General features: G+C 37.8%; 2 protein-coding genes across 7 annotated transcripts; one reads left to right on the top strand and one right to left on the bottom strand.

Moving 5' to 3' along the window:
• Window positions 1–3,853: 3,853 nt before the first annotated feature.
• LOC128253360 (uncharacterized) lies at window positions 3,854–4,393 on the top strand. The gene is made up of 2 exons (XM_052981704.1): window positions 3,854–4,204; window positions 4,257–4,393. The coding sequence occupies exons 1-2, from the start codon at window positions 4,058–4,060 to the stop codon at window positions 4,260–4,262; spliced, it is 153 nt and encodes a 50-aa protein (XP_052837664.1). The 5' UTR covers window positions 3,854–4,057; the 3' UTR covers window positions 4,263–4,393.
• On the bottom strand, window positions 4,313–22,682 carry LOC128253345 (trichohyalin). 6 transcript variants are annotated; one of them, XM_052981669.1, is made up of 17 exons: window positions 22,563–22,677; window positions 21,980–22,158; window positions 16,816–17,030; window positions 16,688–16,758; window positions 15,492–15,694; window positions 14,226–14,419; window positions 13,125–14,097; window positions 12,855–13,067; window positions 12,454–12,796; window positions 9,926–11,633; window positions 8,795–8,897; window positions 8,567–8,737; window positions 8,022–8,486; window positions 7,029–7,541; window positions 4,920–5,147; window positions 4,618–4,857; window positions 4,314–4,557 (listed from the first exon to the last, which is right to left on the bottom strand). In XM_052981669.1, exons 3-17 carry the CDS (start codon window positions 16,995–16,997, stop codon window positions 4,492–4,494), a joined length of 5,673 nt encoding a protein of 1,890 aa, XP_052837629.1. In that variant the 5' UTR covers window positions 16,998–17,030; window positions 21,980–22,158; window positions 22,563–22,677; the 3' UTR covers window positions 4,314–4,491. The 6 variants fall into 6 exon arrangements, with proteins under 6 accessions (XP_052837631.1, XP_052837629.1, XP_052837630.1 ...); XM_052981670.1 differs by having other exon boundaries at window positions 22,615–22,641; XM_052981671.1 differs by lacking the exon at window positions 21,980–22,158 and having other exon boundaries at window positions 4,313–4,557.
• Between the last annotated feature and the right edge of the window lie 583 nt (window positions 22,683–23,265).

Below are 23,265 nucleotides of genomic sequence, written 5' to 3'. Positions count from 1 at the left end.
ACAGTAAAATAAATTTAAATATTGTATTAAACAAAGTGTTGCACTTTCAAGCTAAAACAGAGATGAAAATAAGAAAGTTTAAAATTAAGTGTAAATGTTTGTCAGCACACTCACACACTCACAAAAGAACACTTAAAAAAATTGTTGCAGATAAAGTCCAATTGCAACAGAGGTGAACGAACTTGAAATCCAGACATCCGGAGAATTCACATTCATATTGGAGCACCAGAGAAGCAGAACAACCAAAATCAGATTGTTTCGTTTGTTTTCCGTTCACATTTGATGTCATTTTGTGTATATGGCTTTTGTTCCTCCATTATTGTTGGTTTACTTATTGGCCAATTAATGACGGGATGACAAAATCGAGATGATTGACTGTTATCGAGACTTGTGTATCGGTTTGATTTCGACATCTTATCGAACATTTCCTTTGCCTTTTTTCTGTTGCATTATTTTTTATCAGATTGGTTTCGGCTTTTCGACGTTTTGAATGAAGATCTCTTCATAGGAACCACGGATAATACAATAATGTAAGGGTTATATTATTTAACATACTGATAAGCTAACATACGAATGATGCGCCAAAATGCAAATAAAAATCACTGAAAAGATTGCGTTTTTGTATACATTGTATAGCTCTACGTACGTATTTGCATAAAAAATAGCTCTAGGAGAAGGTAGAAATGAACTAGATACTTATCAAAACATTCGATCTATTATTCTTATCATTAAGTTTCCTCGAATTTGTTTAAGAATCGGAAATTTCGACTGGTACCCATAGTGTTAAGATAAGAACATTTATTAAAGAAACACACAAACTCGGTACGCTCAGATCATTTTCTAACTACCCCAGAGGCTAGAATTTTAAATGTGTTTTGTCCCATATCCCCAAGATCTGCCCCGCTTTTCTAACCCCCAAATATGAGAGTTGTTTTTATGAAATGAAATACTCTAAGCGATTAAAGACTAGAATGATTTGAAATAAGATGAGATTTAACAGATATCTAAGCTAAATTCCTAAGACAAAACGATTCCACCTAAGACACCTTTTTGTAACGAATAAATTTATATCGGACAAGACGGAGATAGAGAACAACCAAATATTTAAACGAAATCAGTAAGATAAAAGATCAACAGGAAAGATTACATACTACATATGTATGTGGGTGGCATGTTTTGTATCTGTATTTAAATTTAATACTTTTGTATGATTTCCTTTATAAATATCAATAAAAGTTTCCCAATGATTGGGTAGGAAGACATAAGTATTCGGTTAAGAGAAGTTGAATATCAAAGCAAGTTGAATGATAATTGTTAATGCCTGCAAGTTAATTAGTTAGTCGTCATCACAGTCATCCGTTTTGAAGCCCGACTTTAGTTTATTCTTAAATAAATTTGAAACGAGGTATGTATGTATATGGTAATTTTAAAATGTAACAAATGCAAAGAACAGTGAACAAAAACAATTTGTATGTAGTTAATAATAATAATAATTAATACCAAATAGACAAAAATAAGGAAAAACAGAAAAAAAGAGGAAAACTAAGCAAAGTAACCAAAATAAAACAAAACGCAAAAAAAAAAAAAACAAAATTGAGACTGTAAACGAAAGGCAACATAATGGAGCAGTTCAAGACGAGTCGATGTTGAACAGAAAAAAGGCTAAAACACAAAACTATAGAACTCGTAACTCGAACAAATCACTGATGAATAGGCTACCAACATAAGTTCGTATAAGGTTTTTGTTCACACTAAAATTGTACTCAAATTACATTTTTTAGTTTTTTTCTTAGCCAATTCTGTACATTATGAGAAGTAGATTTTATTTTACCCAATTTTTCGTTAATAAAAGACAAAACTACTGAATATAAATTACAATGTCAGCAACATAACAAAACACAGGCTGCATGGTACTTAAGAATAATGAAACCGAATCATGATGATGAGATTTAAGCGTTTGTAAGCCAAAAAGAAAACCTTCAATGAATTTGAATTTTTTACCAACAGAAACTAAGGAAACTGGAATCTTTAACTGATACTGAAACTGTTAGTTGTACGAACGTACGTCTAACCCAGAGACACATAGAAACCTCCTAAAACTGCATATAAATATATAGGACTTACTTGTAAACCAGATTGTAACGATTTTAGGCATATAAGTGTTGCGCCTTGGGTTTGTAAGGGAAACGAAAACTTGAAGGGAAACTGGAGAGAAATCTACGTTTTGTCATTTTCCAAGCATTCATTTTAAAATAATTTCCTAGACTTTTCTACACGTACTTTTAGATGGAGATAGCCATGGTGGAAATAGGAGTTTAACATAAGCATTTGAAGGCAGCTGGGCGAACGTGGTACAGTGCTTAAGAATTGACATTCAGGTCAGGATTAAACTTAACTTAACTAACATACATAGATACAAGGACATCAACAAAGGAAAATATTGAGAGTAACAAGGAAAACTTAAAATACATATAGAGTTGCAAGATTTTAGTTTACGGTAAACTTAAAGAAATTTTTTACAATGTATTTATACATACCTAAATTTAAATTTTAAATTAATTCTTTAATGTAATACGAACACAGTGCCTAAGTAATATCAAAACAAAAATCGAAAAAATAAAAAGGAAATAAGGATTAAAAACATACAAAACGAGAATAAGAGCCGCAAGTGAGGACATTGTTACTAATAATGCTAAAAACTTAATCGATCAACTTTTAAAACAACAGAAAAGCATTCAAGCGACTAAAATTCACAACTTAAATAAGCCAGTAAACGAACATTTGCATACAAGGATTTATAAACATACATGTTCTGTTGCAAAACAACAAACACATACATTAACTATGAGAAGAATAACCAAAGCAGGAAACGGAAGCTGAAAACTGATCAGAAGTTTGACTCAAATAAAAAACACTCCATAAATGTATAAATGTAACTCAAACAAGCATGAAACGCAAAAGCGCTAAATATTTACCACACAAATAAATAATACAACGTACCCCCTACATACGTCTCGTCTCGCACTGGATTTACGTACAACCCACGTATATCCTCCCTTATTCTCTCCATATCCTAAAGGGCTATTCAATCAATAGATTTTATTTATTTGAACATGCCACATACTCAAAATGACATCAAATTGAAACTTGTAACTCTTTGTTTGCATATTGGATTGGTATATAATAACCTTAAGCAAATGTTTTCAACTAAATTGTTTTACTTTAGATTCATTTGACAGAACACACACAAAAGAAGTAAAAAACAATAAGTAAAATACAAAAATTAATTATACATTTTGAAATTATATTTAACAAACCAAATTAATGTAGTGTGTAAAAACAAACAAAACATGAAAGTAAAAAAAAGTTTTAAGCAAAACAAAATACTTTGAATATATACATAAATTGCAAGTAAATAGAATAAATGTCACTCACTCTTTTTATTTACGTCTTGTACCGATTGATCATTCGTGGAATTAACACGTACGTACAATATATATTAGAGTGAGTCGATTTTTGTGGACTCGAAAAATAGCCAACACAAATATCTTTGCCAACATATTATTTTTTTTTATAAAAAAAAGTTTCATTTTTATATCTTTTCTGCTATTTACTCAAGAAGCAAAAGACTCTTGAAGGCAGCCAAGGAAACAAACAATGAAGGAGACCCGAATGTGAAATTTTTAAGTAAATAGCGAACATCTTTCTAAAATACAATTGTAGATTTGTTACCAAAAAAAGCTTAAGCAATTAAAAAAAAATTGTGTTGGCTGTTATGATATTTTTTTCCCATAAAAATCCGTACGTTCCAAACGTGTTTTGGGGGGGATTTAAGGTTTTTAGATCTCAACTTTCTTCGTCAATATTTCTGAGAATTCATAGAAAACATTCCCCTCTCCGCTTTTAAAGGTCAATCTGCTCTAAAGGACTTTTATTCGTATTCAGATTTGGAATGAAAGCTAAATTTGAAATAAATATTCGTGAGGCATTTGAAATTTCTGTAAGGGAATAAATATACATTTTTAGAAACGGAAATCGGAAACCCTTGAAAATTTCGATGCTGGATCTCGTAGTGTTGTTCCTTCTTAGCTCCGTGTCATTTTTCGTTGCTCATTTGGAGAAACCAACAACTTTGTGGGGACTCATAGATGCCACATGTCCAATTCTGATGGGCACTCTATCCGCTGGGTTGATTTACATAAATGTGGGTATATGATGGGATAAAGTAATTTATTATGTACATTTTTTCTTTTTAGAATTAAAAAAATGAAAAACCAGACTTATTGATAAATTATTTGAAAAAATGACTTTATTTCGGCTGAGAGTTCAAATAATAATGTAGTAAACGATTCAAAAACAACAAATAAATATGATGGCTTGGCATGACTAAAATTTGCAATCCGGGAGCCAATAAGGGCGAGGATTATTCGAACGACTACAGCTACGATTATTACGAATCCTAAGAAATTGAAACCTATTAACCAATGGTGACTACTTGGCTACTCGACGTCTTGTGGTTGGTGTGGTGGGTGCCCCGCCGCTTGGCGGCTTAGGAATCTGTAATGAATAGCCCGATTAAAATTTCACAGGGCCTTACTTAAAGTTCGAACATCTTACAGAACGGATGGGTCTGGGAGTGAGGGAATTGGCAGGTGGCGGCTCGCGCGGTTGTGGTCCATCAGGATGTCCCACGACAGTGACGGCCACGGGTCTCTGATCGGTTCCGGCCCGTTCCATGCTTTCGCTTCGGGAGTTGGAGCCGGAGCGCTTGAACATTCCCGAGAGCCGGCCGCGAAGATCCTTCTTGCTCGATCTCAAGTCACTGGCCACGCTGATGTCCGAGTCCGATCCTTGAATCTACCAGGAGATACGAAATGTTGGAAACAAAAGACTACAGGTTTTTATTGGCTAAGTCTCACTGATATTTCGCTCTCGGAATTGCGACTGCTTTTGGTCAGGCTGCGCAGCTTGCCCATGATGCCCTTCTTTTTCTTGCGTGGTCCTCGCGGTATGTCGCTCTGGGTTGATCCACCGGACAGTCGCGAGTCCAGGCGTGAGTCCAAGCTAGAGTCCCTCACCAGGCCACCCAGTTCGGAGTCAATAGATTGCATGGAGGACACACTGCCATCGTCTTGACGCCAAATATTCTGCAAGCACAGTCGAAGTTGATTTGAAAACAAGAAAGGAAGCAAACTTCGGCAAGCCGAAATTTATATACCCTTGCAGCTATTGCAAGAATTAAATATTTTTGAAAACATTAAATTTATGATTTACTTGCGTATATGTCTAAAAACATTGAAGCAATGATGATTTGCAGCGCAATTATTAGGTAGTTATTTTATATAATTTTATTATTTCTATGGGAGCTATATGATATAGTCGTCCTATTTTGATGAAATTTTAACCGTAATTCTGAAATATTTATCCATTACTATATGTCGAAGAACTTATAGAAAAATTTAAAAACACCAAAGTTATACTTTTTTTTTATTTACTTTTATGATTGTTCCTATGGGAGCTATATGCTATAGTCGTCCGATTTTAATGAAATTTAAACCGTAATTCTGAAATATTTATCCATTACTATATCTCGAAGAACTAAAAAAAAATTAAAAAACAGAAAAGTTATAATTTTTTTTCATTTATTTTTCCGATTGTTCCTATGGGAGCTATATGCTATAGTCGTCCGATCCGGCTCGTTCCGACTTATATACTACCTGCAATAGAAAGACAACTTTTGGGAAAGTTTCATGCAGATAGCTTAAAAACTGAGAGACTAGTTTGCATATAAACGGACGGACAGACGGACGGACAGACGGACATGGCTAGATCGACTCGACTAGTGATGCTGATCAAGAATATATATACTTTATAGGGTCGGAAACGTCTCCTTCACTGCGTTGCAAACTTCTGACTGAAATTATAATACTCTCTGCAAGGGTATAAAAAGATTTGTTTCGGCTTAAGTATGCCATGTTATAAGTCATTAAATTGCCAACAAATTAATTTTTAATGGTACTTTTTAAATTGAACTTTAATGTAACTTAAGGGGGCAGGAGTTCAGATTTACGGTTTGAATTTCATCAAAATCGGACAACTATATCATATAGCTCCCATGGAAACAATAAAAATTTAAAAAAAAAATTATTTTAAAAATTTAACTTTTTTATTTTGTTATTTTTTTTTTAACTCTTTGAATTATTAATAATTTGACAGTTCAGAATTACGCTTTAAATTTTATTAAAAACGGAAAACCATATAATATAGCTGCCATAGGAAATATCGAATAGTTTAGCTGCAAATCATCAAAGCTTCAATGTTTTTAAGAATATTTAATTTTAGCAGTATATGAACTTATGCGCCGAAGTTTGCTTCCTTTCTTGTTTTTTTAATATTCTTCAAGATATAGTTATTTCAGATTTATGATCATATTTTGCTAAAATCGGACGGTTATATAATAAAACTCCCATTGGAACAATCAAAATAATAGTTAATACAAAAAATTAAAGCTTAGCGTTTTTAAATTTAATTTTAACGTTCTTTAAGAAAATTTTAAATACTTAAGTACTAGATTTACGGTTTTAGTTTTGTTTTTAAATCGGACGACAATATCCTATAGCTTGCATAGGAACAATCTCAAATATTTATGAATAATTCAATTCCTATTTCAATTGATTTGAATAAACTTTTATTTATGGTTTATTATTCCAGAATTACGGTTCTAATTTAACTAACTATATCTTATATCTGCAATAGAAACAATCGAATAATTCAAATGAAAAGCATTACTGCTCATTTATAGGCATATAAATAGTAATATTGTTGTTTTAAATAATAATTAATAATTTTTGCAATAGCTGCAAGGGTATAAAAACTTTGTCTTGCCGAAGATACTTTTCTTTCTGGTTTTCCTGTATACAATTTTTTGTATATTGCGCATAATGCATATTGTGTTGCATTGTTTGCTTATTTGGCATATTTTTGCCCATTTGGTCTATTGATAGGTAAGGTCTATTTGCTCAGCTCACCTGATCCCTTTGTATGGAGTGATCCAGTGAGAGGCTTTTCCGAATCAGGCTGCCGTTGTTGGAGGAGTTTCGGGATAGGCGACTCCCGCCCCGCTGCGATCCCGCAGCACTGGCCACTGAACTGGTGCTGCCATGGGGATCGTTCTCCTGCGAGGCAGCCCGGCGCAGATTACTGCGCCTCATCCGGCTGCGCTCCTGTTCGTCCTCGTTCACCCGCTGGAACTTGCGCAGCTCCTCAGAGGCTTCCGCCAGTCTGGCCAGGACACTGGTGATCTGGGAACTGCTCAGGGTGGGCGACGGCGAGCGACTGCGCCGCACATTCGGCTGGTCCGGACGCAAGTTCTTGTCGTAGCCGGAGCTGCTGCTTCGCGCTGATCCCCCGCTGCCAACCATTTTCAGGTCGGGAGCAATCTTCACCAGCTCGTCAACGGTCTGCAAGAGGGCACCCACCTTACGATCTCCTCCGTCTGCCTCCATGCGTCGTTTGATCAGCTCTTTCTCGTAGCGCTCACGCTGGAATCAAAAGCTTTGGATATTAACTGGTGAAATTACCAAACTAAAGGGGCCTTGGCCCATGATGTTATGTTTTCGATTTTTGGGGGGAGTGAGTCAAGAATAGTGTGAATTAAAAATGCAAACTTAAAGGCATTTGACTTAGCATAGTTTGATACTGCACCTATAGTTCAACAGCTCTGGTACTTTTAAGGTATCACATTTTATTATTTTTTTTTTTTTTATATCTTGATGAATTTTTAAACTAAAATTGGTATGATTTTTGCAAATAAATTATCTTCTATTTGGACGTCATTCTTGTGCCTTTCTAACTTGAGCAGAAACTAATACATCCGCATTTTAATTTTCAAAATAACAGCTAATTTGAAAAATTTTCATTTGTGAATAGTGTCAATTAAAAATTAGCAATATAATGGATCGGCTTTCTCCATGGGGATCTTGCTTCATAGTTAATATCTCGTGTACTATTAAATCACTCACCTCGCGTCTCAATTTCTCGTTGGAGGTACGAAGTTTGGCGTGGACATCGCGGAGTTCCAGAAGATCGCACTGCAGCTCGGCAATCTTCTTGCGACCCTCCTCCATTTCCTCCTCGGTGGCCCGCTTGATCTGGTCGAGCTTCCGCTTGGACTCCAGCCGCTCCTTGTCGCGCTCCCGCTCCACCTCGAAGAGGGTCTGGCGCAGATCCCGGGCCAGCGTGGAGGTTTCTTGCAGAAGTCGCTGCTGATCCTCGCGCTCCTTCTGCCAGGACAGTTCCAGCTTGGTCTTCATGCCCGGCAGCTTGGTGCTGCCCGACCCGATGACGCGTTCCTCCTCGAACTCGTTGAGCTTCGACTGCATCTCCGATATTTTGATCTCGTTGGCGCTGCGCTCCGAGACGAGTTCTGTTTTAATCTTGCTCGATTCCAGGCGGGATTCGACCAGCTGATCCTCTAGATGGCCAATCTGCAATGGGAAAAGCCAGAACGTAACCATACCTGATCAGTTGCGAGGCTTTCCAAAACTTGGCTAGTTTGTGGTCATACCTGCTGTTCCAGGTAGGCAATCTTGCTCTTGTCGTCGTCATCGCTGCTGTGCATGGAGCCCCGACTCTGTCTTCCCGTGTTGTTGGCCTTGAGGTCGCCAATCTTCTTTTGGGCCACTTCCAGCATCTGCTTGAAGGCATCGCGATCCTTTTTGAAGCGTTCACATTGGCGCTGTTGTGAAGATAAATGTTGTCTGTGGATTTCGACAAGTATTTCATTTTTACTAACCTGCATCGAGTTAAGTTCTCCACCAAGGTTCTTAACCTGTTGCTCATAGCGAAGTCGCACAGTGGCCACTTCGGATTTCATCTGCAGTTCAGTGCTCTGTAATCTGTTGGCGAAAATAAATCATATTTATAGAGGCTTGGAATTGTTCTGAATCCAAATAAAAATCCAATTTATTACTAAAACTTTAAAAAACAAATTATTAATTTATTATTAAATAGAAAAAAAATGAAGTGGAATGTATTAGTATTTGGATTACGTAATATTTCATATATCTTTGCAGCTATTGCAAAAAATAAATCTTTTTTAAGACATCTAAATATCAATTTATAAGCGTATATGTTCAAGAACATTGAAGCTATTTTTGGCTCAAATATTCGATCTTCCCTATGGCAGCTATACGCCTACTCTAACGCCCATAAATCTGTCATTCTGAGACATGTAAGACCTTTGCTATGGGACTCTATGTGTGTGTTTCGGTCATACCTATCGGTAGACACAAAAATGTTTAAAAATGCGGGCTATTATTTTAGAAGTTAATAAGTCATCTGCCGTCGCTCTGTCGCTGCTCTGCCGTTGGCTGAGGAACGGGTATCTAATTGTCGGGGAACTGTACTAAAGCTTTCTTTTCCTTTTCGTTTATTTTTTTAATATTTAAATCAAATTTAAAACGTAAGTCTGAATTAATAAACCATTTTATCTTGAATAACTACAAAAAATTAAAAACCAACAAAGTTATAATTTTTTTCCTGATTGTTCATATGGGAGCTAACAAAGCTATGGACAACTTTTAATAAAGTTTATGCAGATAGCTATAAAACTGAAAAAAAAACCCTACTTTACTGTATGGGGTTGTAAATGTCTCCTTATTGCGTTGCAAACTAATAAGAAAATATATTTTAAAAATATATAATATAAATAAATTGTTGATAAATGAATGACTGGAAAAGTTCATTCCAGTATCTGAAGACGTTTAAAATTTGATGAGCTTTCCGAATTAGGTGTTGTCAAAAATAATTTGAATTTTTAACATGAGAAATGTTTGCGAATTCTTTTTCTGAAATCAGTTGCAAATACACTCTTTGTAGGAATGAGGCTTGTCTTTCTCGAATGCCAGTATGGAGGTCCACTTACTGTTCCTTGAGCTCCCTGATCTCCGCCTCACGCCTCGCTCCGTGTCCATTTAGCGAGGATTGTGCCTGCTCAATCCGGTTGTAGTCGCTGAGCTTGCCATTCAGATCGTCGTTATCCTTGCGCAGCTGGAAGACCAGGTCGATGTTCATCTCGTTCTCCCGGCGCAGCCGTTCATACTCGTGCTCCTTCTCCGCCAGCTTGTTCTTGAGGACGGTGCGCTCGTACTCGCTCCCGTTGCCATTGACTGCCTTGAGGGCCTTGGCCTGCAGATCGGCGATCTTCTTCTGGGCCTCACTCAACTTGCGGGCCATGTCGGTGCGCTCGATGCGGATGGTGTCCATTTCGGAGATCTTCTGCCTGTGGGCGTTCAGTTCGGACTGGAGGCTCTGCTTTTCGGTGGTGAGTTGCGCCCGCATCAGAATGGTTTCTTCGGAGAGCTTCTCCCAGTGGTTGTTGAGGTCCTCGTAGCGCTTCTGCTCGGAGCTCAGTGAGTCCTGGACCTCCTCCACCTGCTTCTTGAGGTCCTGCACCTGCTTGCTGTCCGATTTACTCGCCTTGGTCTTGAGTTCCTTTATCTCCTTCTCCAGACTGGACTTGCTCTTTTCGGCCGACTTCTTGGCACTGACCAGATCGGCATCCAGCTGAGTGATCTTGTCCTCCAACTTCTCCTTCTCCTTGGTCTGTTTTTCGATGTCCTTCTCCAGGCTGGACAGCTTCTCCTTCTCCCGCTTACTTTGCGTTTCCCACGACGACTTAGTCGATTCGCCCAGCTTAAGTTGGGCCTCCTGCTTCTTGACCTTCTCCTCCAAGTCCTTCAGCTTTGAGTTAAGCTTCTTGGTGTCCTCGTCGCTTCGCTTGAGCTTCTGTTCCAGCTCGCTGACTTTGCTGCTGGCTCCGTTCAGAAGCTTCAATCGCTGGACATCCCCTTCGGCCAGGGACAGTTTTTGCTTACACTTCCTTAGATCCTCCTCCAGCGTTCCCTTGGCCGTTTGCAGGGCCTTGAGTTGGTCGGTTCCACTGGAACTGAGCATGACACGCATCTCACCTATCTCGTCCTCCAGCTCCTCCACCCACTTCTTGAGGTGGCTCTTGGGCGTCAGGTCGTTGACTCTTTTGGCAGTGCGGGGCGGCAACTTGGCCTCCGCCTCCAACTGCATCCGCTTGAGCCGGGCCGTCAGCTCATCCCTTTCCCGCTGGGCCAAGGCCAGGGACTCCTTCACCTTCTGATCCACCTCCCCGTTCTTTTCGCTCGCCTTTCGCAGCGCCAGCAGACGCTTGTTTTCCTTGGCCAACTTTTCATTCTCGACCTCGAGGGTGTCGAGCTTGCTGAGCTGAGCCTTCAGCGTGTCGCCCGCCTGCTCCTTTTCCAAAAGAGTCCTGCGCAGTTGGGCCAGCTCCTCGTTGAGGGCCTTCACCTTCTTTTCGGCCGCACTGGACGAGGTGCCGAAACTGAGTAGAGAGGATTTGCTGCCATTGGAGCTGTCCTGTCGCAGCTTGGCTTGCAGTTCCCTCACGTACTTCTTGGACTCGGCATTCTCCTTCTCCAGATCCTCCACTTTGAGCCGCAGGATCGAGGCCTCCTGCTCGTTTAGCTCCAACAGTATCCTCAGCTCGGCGGGATCATCCTCGTCGGAGATTCCCTCGTCGCGATCGGCGTGAACTTCGGGTGCCAGTCGATGGGGATGCGGTGTGGGACTCAGCTTGCGACCTAAGCGAAAATCATCAAATTAGTTATCACTTCAATTTCTATTATTTTTTATTTTAATTTAGTTAGTTACTAGCATTTCGATTTTGGATAGGGGTGGCTTTGATTAGTCACTGTTAATTAAATGAGCAGCCGCAAAAAATGGCAAAGTACTGATTCGGTTTATGTATTAATAAGCGCATGAAAAATTAAGTTAGTTGGTTAAGAAACATCCTCGAAATTCTGTTAAAAGAATACAAAATATAGGTTAAGTCACGCTTGTTGTAGAGCTTTTTCGACCTTTGACCAAGTTTATGATGATTAAATTCCATGGTTGCCATTTAAATGACATGAAACGAAACCCTCTGAGTTACAATTGTATTTGTCAAAGTTAGTTTGGGTATTATAAACTAAAGTGACAACCATGACGGTAGAATTTGAATGAGCTGAACTTGATTAACTTGTCTACGAACTAAGGTTAAGTACTTAGTTTATTTAACTCTCTACTTGGGTGTATCGTTTGGTTCGTACTTCTTGAGCGCGTTGCCATTTTTTTCAACTGCATCATCAAAGACTCATTTTCATCCTCGAAACGAGTCACCTTTTTCCTCATATGTTCAGCCTGAAACACAAAAGCTTGATTTATTGCAAGTGAATAAGGAAGAGTAAGGCACGGGATAGATTAATGAACCATTCAGAGATCGTATTCGAGGATAAAAATAGTTTTGGAGAGCTCTGACTAACGAAGGCACATAAAATGGTTCTACAAATGGTGGCTAAACAAGAAAAGTTATTGGTGCGGATCGTATCCTTGGACAGATCCTCCCGGCCAGGTTCTTGATACCTGCTCCACTCAGAAGGACACGCGAAATGGCGCTGGGAAAGAGCAAGGAACTGGACTGGCCCACTCTGGCAGACGATGAAGGTGGAAAAAGGCCCACAAATGGAGACGGCATGGTGTGCAGTTCCGCAGAAGCATTACTATCGGTCGTTTCAAAATTAGTTTGGGTGACAGCCTCTCTGGAGGTCACCAGGTTCTCCGAACCGGTAGATATTTCGCTCTGGACTTCGGGCACAGTTTGGGTGCCCCGGGGGAAAGCCATCACCTCAAGGGGCGCATCGGGTGAGGTTTGAGTGCCACAACTGAATCTAACCCGCTTTCGCTCCCGATCCCTGAGTCGCCGAAGCTTCGTGAAAGTGGTCAAATGATTAATCGGATGGGTTCTGTGCGTCACGCGGCATTACCTCCTCTTCGGCGAACTTCAGTTGGTCCTTCAGGTCCGTCTCCCGTTCAATCGAGTCCTGCAGCTCGCGCTGAAGGTGCTGAGGATCCTCCTGGGAGCCGCCACGTGTGAGGGACTCTCGGGTGATTTTGGCATCCGCCGACGTGGATTTGCCCAGGACCCCCAGCATAGGTGCCTTCTTCTTGCCGGGATTGCGTAGCTCCTCGGCCTCGGTCTGGTGTTTGATGGATTATTTTTTAGTGCACTTCTGGAACCCCTTTTGGTCACTCACCTGCAACTTCCGGGTGAGCTCGTTGGAGAAACGCAACTCCTCCTCCAGTTTCTTGACCTTGTTGCACAGCTCAGCGTTGAAGGAGCTTTGGCGCTCCTGCTCCAGGGTCTCGATCTTGCGATCGCTTTTCTTCAATTTAAAGCTGAGGATGCGACAGTTCTTGGTGGCCTTCTCGAGGTCCTTCTGCAGACTGGTCTTGGCCTTCACCTCGTCGTCGCGGAACGTGTCCTGCACCTCGTCCATCTCGGCCTGCAGGTTGAGTATCTCCTTCTTGGCGCTTTGGTTTTCCTCCATCAACTCCTCGCAGATCTGCTCGGCGGCCTGCAGTTTTCGACGCAGCTCGGACTCGCTGCCCTTGTTCTCCAGCTCCTTCATCCGCAGGTTGAGTCTGCGCTTGTCCTCGCTGACGCGCTCCAGTTGCTCCTTCATTTCGTTTAGCTTCTGCTGGAGAATAAGCGCCTCCGAGGCGGCGGTCCGATTGGAGGCGGTGTCCATGGAGGCCAGACGCCGCAGAAGAATGTCACTCTTGTCTCGCTCCGCTCTTTCGGCCCGTGTCTTCATCGACTCCAGATCCTGTCGCAGCGTCTTGACTTGGTCCTGCATAGCCTGCGAGTCCTGGGACTTGGATGAATTGGCCATGGCGCTGCTGTTGGATGCCGATGCTGCTGGTACGGTTTGTCTTTTGATTTCTTTGCCAGCCGTCGCAGCATCCGTCTCCTTGCGACGAACTGAACTGGAGCTAGTCGAGGAACTCAACGAGGACGATGGCTTTACTTCGCCGCTGACGGACGTGGAGATCTTTAGGGAGGTGCTGGTGCTGCTGCTGGACGCAGTCGTGCTGGTTGGCACCGCCACTTTCTTTGGCGGCAGGGAGGCTCGCTTCAGCTCGGCTTGGGGCGTCTGATTTAGGGCAGTCCCCGACTTGCTGCGCTCTGGACGATCAGGAACCACGGGTGCTGTAGACTCACTTTCCCTAATGGTTAAGAAATGGCAGTGGATAAAATATATATATGGCTCTTAAAATTTTACACTTAAATAATCAGAAGTTCTATATATGAAGCTAGCCTATATTGTATACAGCCAATTTTTAATGAAACTCACTCTTCTCTCCGAGGAACGGATCGCTCCCGACTGTTTTCCCGGGAGTTCAAACTGCGCTGTTTCTTGAGAAGATTCATTTTGCGGACACGCTCTGCTAGACTGTCTGTCGATAGGATGACTAACTCATCTGGAATACTTGAAGTTTTACTGGGTGAGGATGTGACACGGGTTGGCGGTGTAATAGCTTGTTCCACCTGCATACAACGAATGTTAAAAGAAAGACATTATCAGTTGTTACAATTACTCAATTCAAGTTCCTGAAAAATTAGTTGAATTTTCTGAAGCTTCTGAAACATGGCCCAAATGCAAAATAGGTAGAATAAAGAAATATTAAAAAGGATCCAAATTTGGGGTGTTGTTTCATTTTTAAATTTTTATAAATTAAAAAATCCTTAAATTTGGGGTTTAAAAAATAAATAACACTTTAAATTTCCGTTAGAAATTTTTATTCGAATTTTTGTTTGCATCTATAGTGGTCTTAAAAGAGATAAAAAAAAAGTTATATTTTAAATGAAATAAAGACTTGTACCATACTTTCAACAAGTTTCCTTCAATAAGGGAACTTATAATTCAGTGAAATGTCTGTAGGTTGGGACACCTTTTTTTCTGTGCCTATTGGTCATTGTGTTTTTCACCGTCCATTAAAAAAAAAATGTTTAAATAAATGTTGGCTACCAAAAAAAATTTACGTTTGTAAAGCTTTTTCATTAAAATATAAGTACGTTATTGGATTTGTATTGAACATGGAAAAATTAAATTAAAATTTCACTTTGGGCCCTGTCAACTTTTTGACTTGGACTTGGCTGGTACATAAACCTTTTAATATCGATCAAAAAGGGCCGTGTTTGATACACGCTGCATGAATTTTGTTGTTTAGGTTTAACTATAGAATACTTTAAACTCTACTTTTTCCCCTCTTAATGTAAAATTAAAAACTTTAATCCATATTACTGGCTTCAAGATCTTGAATTATTTTGAAGGCACTCATATTAATTATATTATAGACCAAAGAAAAAGTCCTGGAATAAAACCAAGTCTATTGGTAGCAATATAAAAATCAGCTTACATATGTACATAGGTATATGTAAAGCACAGAAACAGTACGTATGAGTAATAATTTTCGAAGCTATTCCTCAACGGCCTAAGCTTATTTTATTCCGGTATTTTTATCTTTTTTAGAGGCATAAAAGGCTATATTTAAAGTTGAGAACAGAGTAAAATACATTTACAACCTTATCTGCACAAAACTCATCATCCATATCTTACCTCCTTGATGTCTAAGGCGGTTGTGTGTCGCCGTGGCGGCACCGGCAGCTTCACCGTAACAGCTACATTGTGATCCTCGACGGCGGCTGCTCGACTGGTGGTCGATGCTTGCGGACGGCGTCCGGCATCGTCCGGCTCGTCAATATCCGGCGTGGAGGCCCATGATTGCGGGCGCTTTTTCAGTTCTACATTGAAGTGGACAACTGGGTTCAGTAAGGACGTCAGGTGCCGACATGCAGGTGCAAGTTTTGAGTTGGAGGTTGCAGTTAGTGTTGTATTGCGCTCGCATACGTGAGTGCGAGAGTGAGTCAAAGGGATGCCAGAGAACGAGCGAGAGAGGAAGAGCGGGAGCACAGTACAGATCACGAGACGCATGGTAGTAGTTAACGTTAGCGGTTTATTGAATGCAGAGATTAGTGTTGAGAGAAAGAAAAAGAGACAGACACAGAGCGACAACGGTGGCACAGTTGGTGTTGGTTTTTTGTGCAAACGCAGTGAGAGAGTGAGAGAAATACGAAAACAAACACATGGATTAGGATTCGTAACATACATATGTATGTTTTAGCAACTTAAATAATTAAATGTGGGAAACGATTTCTCAATTTTGGGAATAAAAAAAAATAAATCAAAAAGGCTTTCGTCTTTTTATAGAGCTATAAAAAAATGTTTCTTTTGCCTTACAAAACACTTTTTTTTCAAGGGCCGAACTTTGTAAATTTTCAAATTTTGTTTACATTTACCAAAACTTAAACTTAAAGCATAATATAAATATTTATGTTGGTTTTAACCGTAATTGAAATCAGTATATGTATCTGTATCGGGTTTAATTCCTGAGTCTAATTTTAATGTAATCACAAATATAATTATACGTTAATATGGCCATTGAGAAATCGCTTACAAAATGTTTATTAATACAGGTATTAATAGAAACCGGCAATAAACATTTTTAATTCAAACATGACACTTTTAGCCAACTCTTTAATTATTTTGAACAGTTGAACATCTTAAAATTAACCTGTACTTCTAACTGTCTAAGAAATGTAGTTCAATATATGTATGTATGCAAGTTCTCAAAACTTTTGCTTTTTTATCTTTTATGAGAACACACTTATTTCATACAGAAGATAACACGTGACGATCTACATATTAATGATTTTCTACTAACGTATTAAAACGTTTACATTTTAAATTCATACCTATATCATTGCCGTTGGTTGTATTTGCGCTGGTAAGATTCTGAGTTGACGTCCACGTCCGCGAAGAGGGTCTAGTGAAAAAGTTGTTACACTTTGATCCGATTGGAATAATCACTCGGAGGACTTACCGCGAACTCTGGGCATCGGAAAGATTTGGGGAGGACGCAGCCACCTCATCGCCGGCTCTACGGGCTCCATGCTCCTTGTAATCCCGGAAGCAGCGCTTACATCGCGTGGGATATCGAGTCTGGGGATGAAAGCCGAGTGGGCAGAGCTGATCGCCTTTTAGCGATGGGTACAGATGATGCATCTGTTCTCGTACAACTTATCAGCTTTTCTTTTTCTGTATAATTAGGAGATTTTAAAATCATTGTTAAAATTATTACTGTCATTATTATCCCTTTCAGTGCCGCCATATTAAAAAGGTTTTATCCCTAAGCTTATTTAGCCCGTCTGTCTGTCTGTTTATATACCTTTTGCGAGCTTAGTTTAAAAGCAAAATATTTAAAACTTGCCCCCAAGAAAAACTTATTTTTTAATTTTTTTTGCGATTCAATAATTTTTTGAAAATGTTGTTTTTTGACTGTTAAACTGAACAAAACATTGAAAAACTTCAGCACATTTTGTTTTCTAGGTTTTTAGTACACTTGGAACCCCATATATATGGTTCGCTCGATCAATATTCCCAATCGACTGGTTTCGTGCAAAACTGAGGAATTTTTGGCATTAATCCAAATCAAGAAAAGAATGTTGTTCACGTAGATCACATAGTAAAACATTTTCAGCCAATGTGTATTTGCTATCACTCACTCGGCGATTACTTTTAAATACCATGGCTGCCTTCTATTGAAGAAAGTGTCAACGGATTTTTTATTTATTTTTCTTGTAAGTGTCTTTGAATCGGTAATCAAATGTTAGAATAACTAAACTTCGATTTTCTCTAAAACGTATGTCTTGCAAAACGTATTAAATGTCATATGTCGGTGAATTCAATATCTGGTCAAACGAGTTTTGACAACTAGCTGTTAGCGCCGCTGATGCAGATTGAGATTAAAAATCCATAGGTTTTGCTTAATATTAGAAAATTTGTAATCATTGTATATAATAAAATATATTGTAAAATTGTAATACTATTATGGCATCTTCTTTATTGTATGTATTAAATTATAATTGAAGTATCGAACGCATTTTGTATCCACTTATTTACAGTGTTGGGAAAGGTACAATTTTTTGGATCTTGGTAAGATCACTAAACATACAGAATGTTGTATGGTTAGTGGTTAGGTACAAGGTATTTGAGAAATAAGTACTTACAAGTACTTAAGTACAATTTGTCAAGTATCTTGGTAAGGTAAATGTTACAAAAAAAACATTTCATAATTTTGATGTCAAATTGTTCTTCACCAAGTGGCAGGTGAATTATGATATTGTGTATACGCTCTAGCAATTAAGTTTGGTTGTTAAAACGTGTAAAAACAAAAATTTTATATATTGCATATGCTGTGGAATTAATTAACAAATTGGCGAAAATAATACGAAATTCAATGTAAATCAATGTTAACATGCAAATTCGTAAGGTAAATAAAACCGTTTCTTCACAAACTAGTCCATCAGATCTAAAGCTGTTTTGGTTAAATTTTGCATGTTTCTGATGAATGTCGTATGTTAGTAGAAACGGACCGGATAGGACCTACTAAAATATATAGCTCCCATAGGACCAACCGGAAACATAAATATAAAAATAAAAGCTTTGCTGTTTTTTTAGTTATACTGTTTGTTTTGAACATAGAAATGGTTTCCTAGTTTAGAATTACCGTTTTATTATAAATTAAACTACGATATCCAAAAGCAGCCATAGGAGCGGTCAAAAATATCAATGATAAATCGGCAGAGCTTCATTGTCATTACCCGTCATTTATTTAAAAAATAAACAAGAGAGGAAGCAAACTTTGGCAAGCAAATTCATATACCCTTGCAGCTATTGCAAAAATGTAATATTCTTGAAAACATTTCAATTTTGATTTATTGTTTAAAAACATTGAAGCTATTATGATTTTTAGCTCAACTATTCGACCGTTCCTATGACAGCTATATGATATCGTTTTCCGAATTGAATAAAATTAAAAGCGTAATTCTAAACTATCAAATTATATGTATTTATGTCAAAACGAATTATTTAAAAAAAATTTTTTTTTTTAATTTATTTTTTTTTAAATTTTAATTCTGAAATATTAAACCATTACTCGAAGATTTATAAAAAAAATTAATTTTTTTTTCATTGTTTATTTCGATTGTTCCTATGTCGTCCGAATCGGCTGAAAACTGAGAGACTAGTTTGCGTAGAAGCGGACGGACAGACGGAAATGGCTAGATCGACTCTCATAGTGATGCTGATCAAGAATATATATACTTTATAGGGTCGGAGATGTGTCTTTCACAGCGTTGCAAACTTCTGACTGAAATTATAATACCCTCTAAAAGGGTATAAAAAAACGTCGAGGTTCCCGACTATTGGATACCTAAAATAATAGTTCGATTTAAAAATATACAGCCCAAGAAACTAATTTATACCATTTCTCAGAGCAATATGACAGAAATTCTTTATTTTTGAGCGTTAGCGTGGGCACGGAGAATCCCAAATACGGAGTGATAGGAATTTTTTTTAAAATTATTTTTAAATCATGTTTTCTTATAGAAAAGGAGAACGAAAGCTAGTTTCGGCCAGACGAAGTGTTAAGGGGGTATTCTGGTCTAGAAGCCTGAATTTTTGGTATTTTTTCAAGTTAGGTAATGAAGAAATGAAATACATTTTTAATTTATTTTTTATGGCTTTTATTGACATTTTAAGAATACAAAAACAAATTTTTGTTCGACCTTTTCGAATATTTTAAAAATATTTATAATCCAAATTCTGCAGGCGCGACAGTAGTAGTATTAAGAAGATATATACTAAATTTCAAAGAAATCAGTTTAGTTAAATATCATGTCAACCATTTAAATAAGGTAGTTCCGAGAAAAACGCGTTTAAAGTTTAGGAAACCATTCTAATGGCTTCGGACGCCACGTCACAAATTGGCGGTGTCTCCGAAAATAATTAGAGAATTGAAAAATCCCTTAAGGATTATATTTTTAAAAGTTTAAACTTTCAAAATATGCTAAAATAAACATTTTTTTTTAAATTTCGAGACCAGAATACCCTTTTAATGTAAGGCAAAAAAAGAGAGCATTAAGCAAAGTTGGCCTGGCCCACAAGGTTTTTTACCATGATCAGTGTACACATGAGAAAATACGATTTGGAAAATTTCAAGAATCAAGCGCGAAAAATCGGATTAGAACCTTATGGACAGTATGCCAGACAGTATGGCAGCTATACCCCAGAGAAAAATAACTATCACTTTGAATTAAATATTTTCGGTAGTGATTTTGCCTCAAGGGGTGTTGTGTTTAAATCAAAGTGTTAAACTTTCGTTTTTATTTTTAGTATGAAAAACATTATTTAAAAAACATTAAGTTAAAAAGTTTAATCTTCAATTTAATTATTGGATAAACCAATTAAATATGTTAATAATTACATTATCATGTTTTTAGTTTACTTTAAGTAAGTTTATATTTTGAAAAACAATGTTAGATTCAAATATTTGTATGTTTAATTTTACTATGGGGTTTTTTCTCTGGGTGTAGGATATAGGCATCCAATGGAACAAATACCCAGGGATTAGTTCGGTTTAAATTTCATCAAAATCGGACGACTATAACATAAAGCTTCCATAGGATCAAAAAATATATTATAATAAAAAAATTTTAAAAATTTAACTTTTCTATTTTGAAATTTTATTTAAATTCTTTTTGACTTGTTAATAGTTTGCCAGTTTAGAATTACGCTTTTAATTTTATTAAAATCGGAAAACGATAACATATAGCTGCCATAGGAACTATCGAATAATTGTGCTGGAAATCATAGCTTCAATGTTTTTAAACATTTACGCAAGTAAATGAAAAATTTAATGTGTTGAACAAAATTTACTTTTTGCAATAGCTGCAAGGATATATGAACTTCGCATTGCCGAAGTTTGTTTCCTTTCTTGTTTTTCTAATATTCTCCGATTAAAGACTATTTTATGGGGATGTTTAACTTAATCTTTTGTCTTTTTTTCAGATGATGCAGTTATCTACAATTTACCGCATATCAAAACCAGAATAAGGAAATTTCTATATCAGATCTTTTTTTTACAAAGTTACTTAACATTGTTTAATAATTTTGTTATATATATAAATATACAAATATATAAATATTTTGCTCTAGATAACCTAATGATTGATTAAAGCAGGTAGTTTTCGGGAACATAGTTCCTGAAAATAATATTTTTGCCTTGGAATTTGGCAATTGTTTGCTCCCGAATTGAATATGACTTGCTTATTTGGAATCCCAGTGCGGAGATAAAAGGATTGAGAGACCGCAAAAGCAATTCTTAAAATTCGCGCTTTTGCAACTACATTGTACGCCAGAATATGGTACCTTGTGTATATTTAATTTAATTGTTTTTCGAGATCCAGTCGCCGGATGTCAATGCATCTGTTCTAATTTTCTTGCTCTCTTAGATTTTTCTGCACTTTTAAGGACCTTTTCGCCATTTTACGTGCGACCACATATAAACAATCATGCCTACCGGCAACCGTTATGCATTCGTTCTAGCATTCAGCTAGATCTTGGTTCTAGTAGGGAAAAAACAACCTTAAATTATTATCAAGACTTAGATTTAATTTAGATATATTTTAGCCAGATAAGGATTTGTTTTAATAATCCGTTGTTGACGAACAATAAGTAAATACATGAACTTTGATCGGGTAGGTTTTGTACCTAAGTCATCGATACGTTTTCCATATCTGTAATTTCAAGCAATGCACTTCTTACAAACAGTAAACATCCGAAAATAAATGGTAAATATAAACAATAACAAATATGTATCCATCTGTTGTATATTTTTAGAGCGATCAAGAGAGCGAGGAGCTAATAAACTGGCACAGGTGGAAGTTGCGCAGGCGATTCTGTACCGCTTGCGCATGTTTCTTGGCGAAAATAAGAACTTGGACCTAAGAGCGAACTGCAGAGAATGGCTAGGAGCTTTCACCACACCTTTCTCTTTACTCTCTCTTTGCGAGCGTTGCAAATCCCTAGTGCGTTTATAAATAATTGTCACCGTTTTAACCTATTTTGATCTGAAGCGTTCTGAACGTTTTTCTGCGGCGGTACTTGCAAAACGTGTGACTTAATTTAGAACGCCATCGACTCACACGAAATACTTCCGCATTTAGAATAATTTGCGGCTGGACGACGGGGAATGGGGCCAGCCTCTTGGATGTGGATGTGGACGTGGATGTGGATGTGGATGGTGTGGATCTTTCAGCTGTGTTGCGTAACCGTCGGGTCGGGATTCTGTGCGTCTTGCTCGGGATTATTCAGCGGCATTCACCTGCCCATTACACCATGCATTAATTCGTTTCATCAATAAGAAATATACATATATCCTTTTCTTAACTTTCGATCACACACAGCGGGATATTGCCCTTGCTCGCGCTTTGTTTGATTTTATTTTGGAACTTTCACTTCACAAAAATTAGCTGTGGTTTAAAAATAGCATAGTTTTTCTTGCTAAATAGCAGCGAACTGCCCACAAATCTTCCCAGCGGATTTTAAATGCAAGACTTTTCGAAAATATATGGAAAGGGCTGCCTCCGTTCAGAGACTTCCATATATTTGTTTACACTATCTTCAATACCATCCACGCACTGCAACGCTTCCAAATTATTTTTTTTTGAGTCTCATGCACGCAGGCAGGGCCGCACATATGTATATTTATAAAGCTTTAATATTAACCGTCGATCGGCCGAGCACTCGAAATACTTATATAGATAGCTGCCATGCGAACCGGGCGCTGTTTCCTGGCACTGTTTTTGGGTTGTGAACGCGTTGGAAATCGGCAAGAAACTAAATTTAAATTATTTGTGAAAGCTTAAACTACCAGTCGGGCGACGTAAAGTATTTTCCTTAAGAGAATCGAAACCGTCAGAGAGAATCGGTGAGAGGTATTTAAATAATGTGAATATATTCAATATTGTGAATATTTTGAATAAGGTAAAAATCTCGAAGTCCAACCGGTATTTCTCAGTTTTCTATCCTAACGATTTTTGGAAATAAATATTGATAAACACACGAAGTATACTTTAAGGGGAAATTTACAAAAAAAAAGAGGATACAATTGAAATATAAAACTTCTCGTCTTTTTAACTTTTGGCATAAAATGAGAGAAAAGGCATTTACTCGCACTTTTTATTTTGGAATGTTCTTATCAAATTTTCTAAGAATCCCTTTTGTGATCGAATACCTCTTCAATTAATAGCTAATAGATTGAAGCATAAATTTTTCTATAACTCGAAGGTTTGATTGAGATAAAGTTATGGGTTTTTGTTTTATTAACAATTGGCCATATTTCCGTAGAAAATATTGCTGCTCAAAAGCACGCTTATAAAAATATGTTTTTACATTTTTATTTATTTATGTATGTATATTGAGTTCTGAC

The sequence above is a fragment of the Drosophila gunungcola genome (genome assembly GCF_025200985.1).
Source record: "Drosophila gunungcola strain Sukarami chromosome 2L unlocalized genomic scaffold, Dgunungcola_SK_2 000008F, whole genome shotgun sequence".
NCBI classification, from domain to species: Eukaryota; Metazoa; Arthropoda; class Insecta; order Diptera; family Drosophilidae; genus Drosophila; species Drosophila gunungcola.
The sequence above is the reverse complement of the archived record's forward strand: the minus strand, read 5'-3'. Positions and strand labels throughout refer to the sequence as shown.